Source organism: Mya arenaria, chromosome 13 (genome assembly GCF_026914265.1).
Source record: "Mya arenaria isolate MELC-2E11 chromosome 13, ASM2691426v1".
NCBI classification, from domain to species: Eukaryota; Metazoa; Mollusca; class Bivalvia; order Myida; family Myidae; genus Mya; species Mya arenaria.
Window position 1 is genome coordinate 23,697,393 of NC_069134.1, and position 7,838 is coordinate 23,705,230.

The 7,838-nt window shown below is 34.0% G+C and overlaps 1 protein-coding gene across 1 annotated transcript; it reads right to left on the minus strand.

Moving 5' to 3' along the window:
• Positions 1-953: 953 nt before the first annotated feature.
• LOC128214323 (mediator of RNA polymerase II transcription subunit 26-like) lies at positions 954-7,546 on the minus strand. The gene is made up of 3 exons (XM_052920733.1): positions 7,338-7,546; positions 5,869-5,943; positions 954-5,434 (listed from the first exon to the last, which is right to left on the minus strand). Exons 1-3 carry the CDS (start codon positions 7,398-7,400, stop codon positions 3,653-3,655), a joined length of 1,920 nt encoding a protein of 639 aa, XP_052776693.1. The 5' UTR covers positions 7,401-7,546; the 3' UTR covers positions 954-3,652.
• Between the last annotated feature and the right edge of the window lie 292 nt (positions 7,547-7,838).

Here is a 7,838-nt window from a genome sequence, read left to right on the forward strand (position 1 = left end):
GTGGATACTATGTGTATGGTCAAGATTAAGTAAAGTGCCATTGCCTTTAATTTGTCTAATAAGAGCTGTCGGAGAACAGTGTTATCCCGTTTTTCGCCGTCAATAGATTTTGCAAATTTTATCACCTTAAATATTCAGGTGGAAATAATACATATTTTATAATTCATACCTGTTTCTTTGATCAAAATCTAAAGGCAATAATAAATTTTACAAGGACAATTACAAATTTACAATTGGTAAGTTATATAGCTGGCCAATGCCATGGTGCATCATTTTCTCATGAGTTGCTAGCTGCTGAGCTAACATCTCACAGAGCTGCATGAAAGTTGACTCCACATTTATTGTTAATGAAATGCATGGCAAGTAAAATCATTTTAGGGCATAATCATGGTAATAACCTCAGTTAATACAATTTGAATACAATCATTGTTATGTAAGGTTTTTTTCTCTTGCGACGTGTGCACCAATTTCATTTTTCGCACGTTTTTGTGTGAAATAAGGGACAAACTTAATCATTATTATAGTCAGGTTATGGGCCCTGCTAAACATATGCACCATACTCTGGCTACATGTCATGAAATGTGTACAAGTTTCATTTTAATCTAGTTCTCTAGCCCACAGTTTGGCTAATTCATGTATGTTGCTTATTTGGGAGCTTCAACTGAGACATAATAATGTTAGGATCACACGAGTGGGCCTTGTATTATTTCCAAGCAAAGATCACAAAGACTACTCCAGGTAGGTGTATAACATAAACAAGGCAAATGTTCATGACCATGGCAACATTCCTTATAGTCTTGGCTGGGAAAAGGTAAAAACATGCAAATGTCAACAAAGTACCTGAATATTGAACGACGCTGTTGTAACATGATGCCTAATATCAAGGCTTTTGCAAGTGTTTTAAATGTTTAATAATAATGTTTAAAGGTATAAAGAATATATAAGCCAGGAGGTATCTTTTCAGAATTTACTTAGCAGCATGACTGTACATATAAATGTAATAGAATTGCAAGTATTAACATGAAATAAATAAAATAAAACTGTACATTTACAAAATAACCACTTGCTCCCCTACTTTTCAAGTTCAAGTACATCGAAACTTCCTCTCAGAAATGATCCGTAACACACAATTTTGGGCTTTCAGACAATCTTTCACATAATCAATAGCAAATTTATTTAAAAAACAATTTTGTTAATGTCAAACCATTTTCTCAAGTGCTTCACAATTCCTTTACCCATGTCTCCATAGCAATGTTTTATTCTAAGGTCTGATTATCTTAAAATATTTATAATCAAACCTGTCTTCAATTGTGTTTAAAAGAGATGATTTTCAATCTTTAAAACCATAATGATGAACAAAATTATTTGGCATGCTGTCAAAATGAACACCAAATAAAGCGACAAATCTTTGATTATATAACTTTACTATAACTTTTAACATCACGTTTTCTTTGTCACCTTGGTTGCTAGTTCAATTAAACAGGGAATGTTTATGTCAAAAGGCCCAAAATCAAGTGCCACAGCAAAAATGATGTTGATGTAAATTTACAATGGAATACCATACAGTGAAAACAACACAGCTTGCAGCTTAACAATCAATATAATCAAGTTAAGTATACACCACATACTTATATTTTGTTGAACATATTTCAAACACAATTATAGAATTAACTCACAGACTTTCTTAATTAATAATGATTTATTTACTTCCAAACTATTTCTAATTTCAACAACATATCTGGTAAGAAAATAATGCATAGAAAAATAACAACACTGAAAAATGATTTGTACCTAAATGACACAGATAAAATTTGTAGCACAAGTTTGTGGTCATAGCATTTAACAGTGACACAAGTTCATGAAAAGGACAAGTGCCAACTAAGAATATTATTTGGTGGTTGCAGATCGTATAAAATTAAATGTTAAAGAACTATTTTTTTGAAACGCTTGGTGTTTCACAATGCAATTTTTAATTTATAAAAATATTAATTTCAAGACTTAAAGCTACATGTCATATTGTTGTGGATATTAATTCAGGGAAATAGTCGCAATACTCATTACAATTCAAAATAAAGAGCCCATTCATATAAGGGCCATGTTCAAATAATAATCATGTCTGATATTTTGATTTGTTATTTCAGGTTTGACAAAACATATATGAATCTACAATATCAGGTTATTTCTCTCTGAGCAATTTCATTAACTTCCATTATTTCTTAGAGTTATAGAGGTAGATACAAAAACAGTTTTTTGATCAGTAAAAACTTTTTGAAAAAACACACTAAAAAACCCCCAAAACATTTCATTAACAGAAATGGCACTGAAAATTAACCTGCAAAATAAATCCAAACAATTAAAAAATTAACACCTGAACTTTTAAATCAAACAGCTCGCTATAAATGAACATAGAACCCTTTCACTGCCTTAGTAACAAAGAATCAATACAAAAAGGGGAAAAATGCCAAAAAAATCAATGTAAAGTAGGAAATATTTTTAGAACAATCATTTTGATGCAAAATATTAATAAAAATAAATTACAGTACTAGGAAAACAATGGCTTTGTCAGGTTTTCTATGAAAACAGGCAAACATAAACTTGAGAAGTGAACATTATTGCTGACAAATATGCAAAAGTGAAAATCAACAACAATAATAACCAAAACTGCATATAAAGACAAATACAAAACTTTGCTAAAATCCAAGATCAGTGTCAAAATGTTCCTAAAATATATAATATCACAAACATTTTTAACCGTCACTGAAGGGCAAATTTACCTTGAAAGGCATTCTCTCATACCAGAGATCTGAACTTTAAATTAACATTCATATATCCCTTGTTTAATGTACAAATTAAATGAGCAAGAACAGACAACAAGGAACGCTCTAAACCTATGTTATTATTCACAGGGATTGTTCTTTAGAAAGCCAAAACCTTGCAAACCTGGAAATAATTAAGAAACAAAAAAATATTTTGAAGCATCGTTGTCTTCAAAACGTGCAATTCAAATTCTGTGTGCACCGTGGATGAATAAATCCAACCCTTGGAAAGTCTGGAAGCCAGGTACCAGAGTCAGATATTTCTTTCTGCCTTTTATATATTTCATTAAATAGGGCATGCGTTTTTTAACTAACATCAACCTCATGATGCTCATCAAATTGAAGTTGATGTCAAATAGGTTCCGAGACACTGCCGTCGATATGCATATGTTTTTTGCAAAAAAGGAACAGTCAGTGCATTACAGGCAGATTATATTCTTAGAAATAGACTAAATAGTAAAAATGTGAGGTAAGGCACATGTTTTTATTACGGATGCTTCACATCTTTTCCCTACATCTTAATTCCACTTAATGGAAAATTTTGGTGTTAAAAGGTTTGAAGAACAACAGTTTGAGCCCATTTATATACACAAATGAGGCTCATTTACCAAGTAATCTAAACAGAAGAGAATTAATTGACAAAAAGAATTTCTATTCCAAGTTCTAAATTTTGAAAACACAATCAATTTGTAATACTGACTAAGGCCTCAACCCCATAACAAATGAATACAAGTGTAAATGTATGATATTTCAACCGCACATTAAGGTAACCTGCCATTTTCATGGATTTTATGATATCTGTTCAACAATTGACCTTATACATAGAACACCTATGTTTAGTCATCTGTAACAACATATGGTAGAATATTAAGCATATCGGAATTATATGAGGGCTTGCTGACAGTTTGCGACCAATCCCGCCACTCCCCCCATGAGTTATAACACCCGTTTACACCCTCCCAATGTTCTCTGTGTAATCTGTTCACATCATTTTCTGTCACTTCATGAGTTTCTGGTAATTCATATGTATCATCAAAGTATTCGAAGTTTTCAAGATCTATTGGCGGATATTTGCTATAAATTTCGTCTAATGACAGCTGTTTATCATGTGAACTTGATTCACCATTTTGTTTGTTCTCAGAACCAATGGCTGTTTTGTTTGAATTGGAGATCACAGTCTTAGAATCACTTCCATTTATTTTCACAGTGGACTCATCACAATGATTTTGCGTACTATCGACACTTTCCCTGTCCTCGAAACTTGTAGAGGCATTACCAGGGGATTCAGATCTGGGTGGTTCGTATTTTAAAGGGCTTAAATCTTCCCCTGCTGATGGAGTTACAGAACTTTCCAAGAACTTCTCAACCATTTCATTTTTTGTTTGCTGTAATGATAATGGGGTGCTTGGAGGAGCAAATCTCTTTTTGTGATGTCTTGGTTTAGCACCTTCTGGAACATTGGATTGTACATGTAGGTCTTCATCTACCTCCTTTGAAATAAGATTTTTCTGAATTTTTCTAGCTGTGTCTTTGCTCACAGATAAACTATTTTTTGCTTGTAGCTCTTGTATTAATTCAGCAGTACTTTTTACTTTTGGGGTTAAACTTACATAACTGGGAGATTCCAGATCTATTCTCACATCTAATTTTGCTTTACGTTTTTCAGCAAATGACTTAACACTACTAATGGATGCACTATGAGGAATCTGTTGATCAACAGGCTTATATTTTGGCGGTCTACCTCTTCCACGCTTTTTTGGTGTTTCCACAATACCGTTAACTGGCAATGAAGGTACTGGCGGAGAGGTCTTATTAAATCTTATAGTCGTTTTAAGCCCTTTTGTTTCAATGGAATGAGTTGGGGTAGAAATTTCACCACCATTGAAGTGGGCATTAGACACAACCATGCCATTTTGACCAGATTTGCCCTTAGAAGCAAGATTACTGGTAGACTGCGTTGGCCTTAAATCGGGGCCATGAGGCTCCTTTGCAAGAATCAATTCAGATCGAGTTCTTTGTAAATCTCTAGGTTCTGTTACACTAGCACTAGTAAAAGAAGAGCCTCGAGACAAAGGAGGACGCCCTTTCCGTGGTCTGTCATTGTTAACTGAACTATTCTGACTGCATACACTGTCCGGCGTACCAGGCTGAGAATTAACACTTGGTGAAATACATTGCCGCTTTGAAGCAATGACCCCACTAAACAATGGAGAGGTGTTGGATCTCTTAGTTGGCTGATGAGATGAGCTTTTGTTGTTGTTCACATTCGGTAATGATGGCGTGTTTGGTTTACTTGGTATTCTCACACGTGAAAGACTAGAATCAACACTGTTGTTTGGGGAAGCGTATCCTTTTATACTGGCTGTGGAAGGGGACCTACTCGGAAGGGAGAATGCTGGGCTTTGTGGCGTGTTCAAACCCTGTCTCCCCAGTCCAGAGGTTTGTCTCAACCCATCCCCATTGACCACTTGGGTGCCCCCATTTACCACTGGGGTGCCCTCTGACCCACCACTGAGAAGTTTTTGCCAGCTCTTGACCAGTTCCTTCGCACGCTTAGCCAAGGCTTTATTTGTTGTTTTTCGTCGCACATCGTTGACCAGCTTTCCGATGCGCGTCTCCTGCAACAACAAATACCATAGATTTGGTCAATTTTAAATCTCATAATTATCCCCCCAAAGAAAGTGTACATTTATTTTATAATCGAAATTAAATCAATACCTTTTTAAAATTACTAACTGTTCCACCATTTTTTACCAAATATATAAAGGTCTGTCCTCAATTTTTTTTTTTTATTATTGAATAAATGAACAAAAAATATCATTTACAGAGTTTGTTTTCAAAGAACTACTATTATGAACAAATCTGATTGGAATTAAAGTCATCAGATCCTGTGAGGGTATTGACTTGAGTAAAACCAACAGAGCGCAAATTGTTTAGGTTAAAATTAACCTTTGTGGTTAATATGTATCAGCAGCAGTTGCTTGCACATGAAAAATTATAAACATATGGTTTTTATGTTCTTCAGGAGGCAGTCCTAATGTTGAAGGTATACCTCAAGTATATCCTTGGTGATTGGGTATTTCTCCAGAATGTGTACGACCTCCAGCACCCTGGGCATGTCGACCACCTTAAAAAAAACAAAATTATGAGTATTTCATTCTTTTCCCGGATAAGCTTGCTTTAATATATCCCGTCATTCTATGAATTTTTACACTATAGTTTGACTATACAGTTGCCTTAACCAATTTCAAGAACAATTTAATTTGTAACATGGCTGAAGTATTGGAATAAGTATCTTTAATGCAATTATTAAGGTAGCCAAAATCTTGGTTTATCAAGTGGCTTGATGGCTAATCATTTAGTCACATTTCCTATGCACTCCTTATGAATAGACTCCTAATGAAAAGACATCTTTAAATGATTTCTGGTTCTCATGCATCCATTCCCACTGCCGTTCATTAAATGGATAATGCATTATTCAGAGTAATGGTCTTCTACAAGACATAGAGCAATGGGCAGGTGCTAGTAATTGCCTTCTCGTTGTGAGCTTTACCTACATTGAGTAAACAATGAACACATCATTAAAGATGCACTCTTATTCCCACGTAAGATTTACAACAATTAAAACTTTTGTGATATTTTTCCAAATTGGATGAATAAATATCAAAAACAATGGTTCTTATGAAGTACCAAGTTTATTTTGAAAGAAATGTGCATAAAACACAGTATTTCTACTTTATGAGACAATAGAAAATCACAGTAAATCTTTGAGCATTCATTAATCATTTAATATTTTTGTGTTTTCAGCTATTAAATACATGGTTACTATCTTGTTGTCAGTAATTAATATTTTCCATAAATGCATTATTTAGTAAGAAGTTGAAGGTTTATCACTCAAAATTTATGTTTGTTATACTTGTGTATGTATCGATTTTGAATAAGAGTGTCACTTAAATAAGGTCATTTTTTTTAAAACAATCTGTTTGTTGGCATGGTTCACATATGCTTATGTGTATTTGAAAATATTTTAATACCGTTTGTGAAATTGATAAAAAACATTTTCCTCGATGTCCATTATTGTGGCTAATTATGTACGTAAATAAATAATTGGGTTTTTAAGATAAATGAAATGATCTTGTTTTAGATCAAAATTGTGAATAAAATAATTGACCCAAATAACAATCACTTGAAAACATTTAAAATAAATCTAAAATACAAAACAACCAATGCCAAATAAAGCATTAATACAAATGTCTTATTTTTGTTTGGCAAATAATGTGAGTAATTAAATATAAATAATAAACCCATTATTTGTGTTATTAAAGTTACTAAATGGAAGTTGAAACATTAACACACAAAATAAAATATCATAAACAATAGTCCATTCACTAGAACCAGCATATTTCGTATTTTTCTCTCTGCCTGAAAAATACGACATGACACCCAACATGTCGGCCACATTGTGCAACGAACACTCGAACAAAACACAGGGAATTGTAACGTTTCTGGTCAAATTCTTACATTGTTGTCATTATCTATGCCTTCTAGCAGTCTTTCTTTTAACTGGGGAGCCGTGTACTGCATCGGGGCGACCTGGAACACCTGAAATTAGGCATAAATGCCGTTTTGGTGCCCGATCCTCTCCCACCAGTATGGCGGACATCCATAAATTGAATCGTTCTGAGCTGCGCAGTGGCATCTGGGAAACCTCTCCAATAGCGTGACGTAGACTGACGAGGTCCGACCGAATGATAGTCGCGCGCAAGGTAAACAAGCGAGACAGAAATTCCCAAGGGGAGATAACTTGTGCCGATGTAAAAAGATGAATATTCGAGTCATTTTCAATGCAAATTTCGTGAAAACATGTGGAAGTTTGAAATTAATTTTTCTTAACAAGACCACAATAAAAACAATGTGCAATTCCTTTTTGTTATTGGAAATCTTGTTGCCGAAATTTCTACTTATTGACAGTCTACATCTGATTTTCATAGGGGGCGCAGTTAAATGCATTTGATTGGTCGT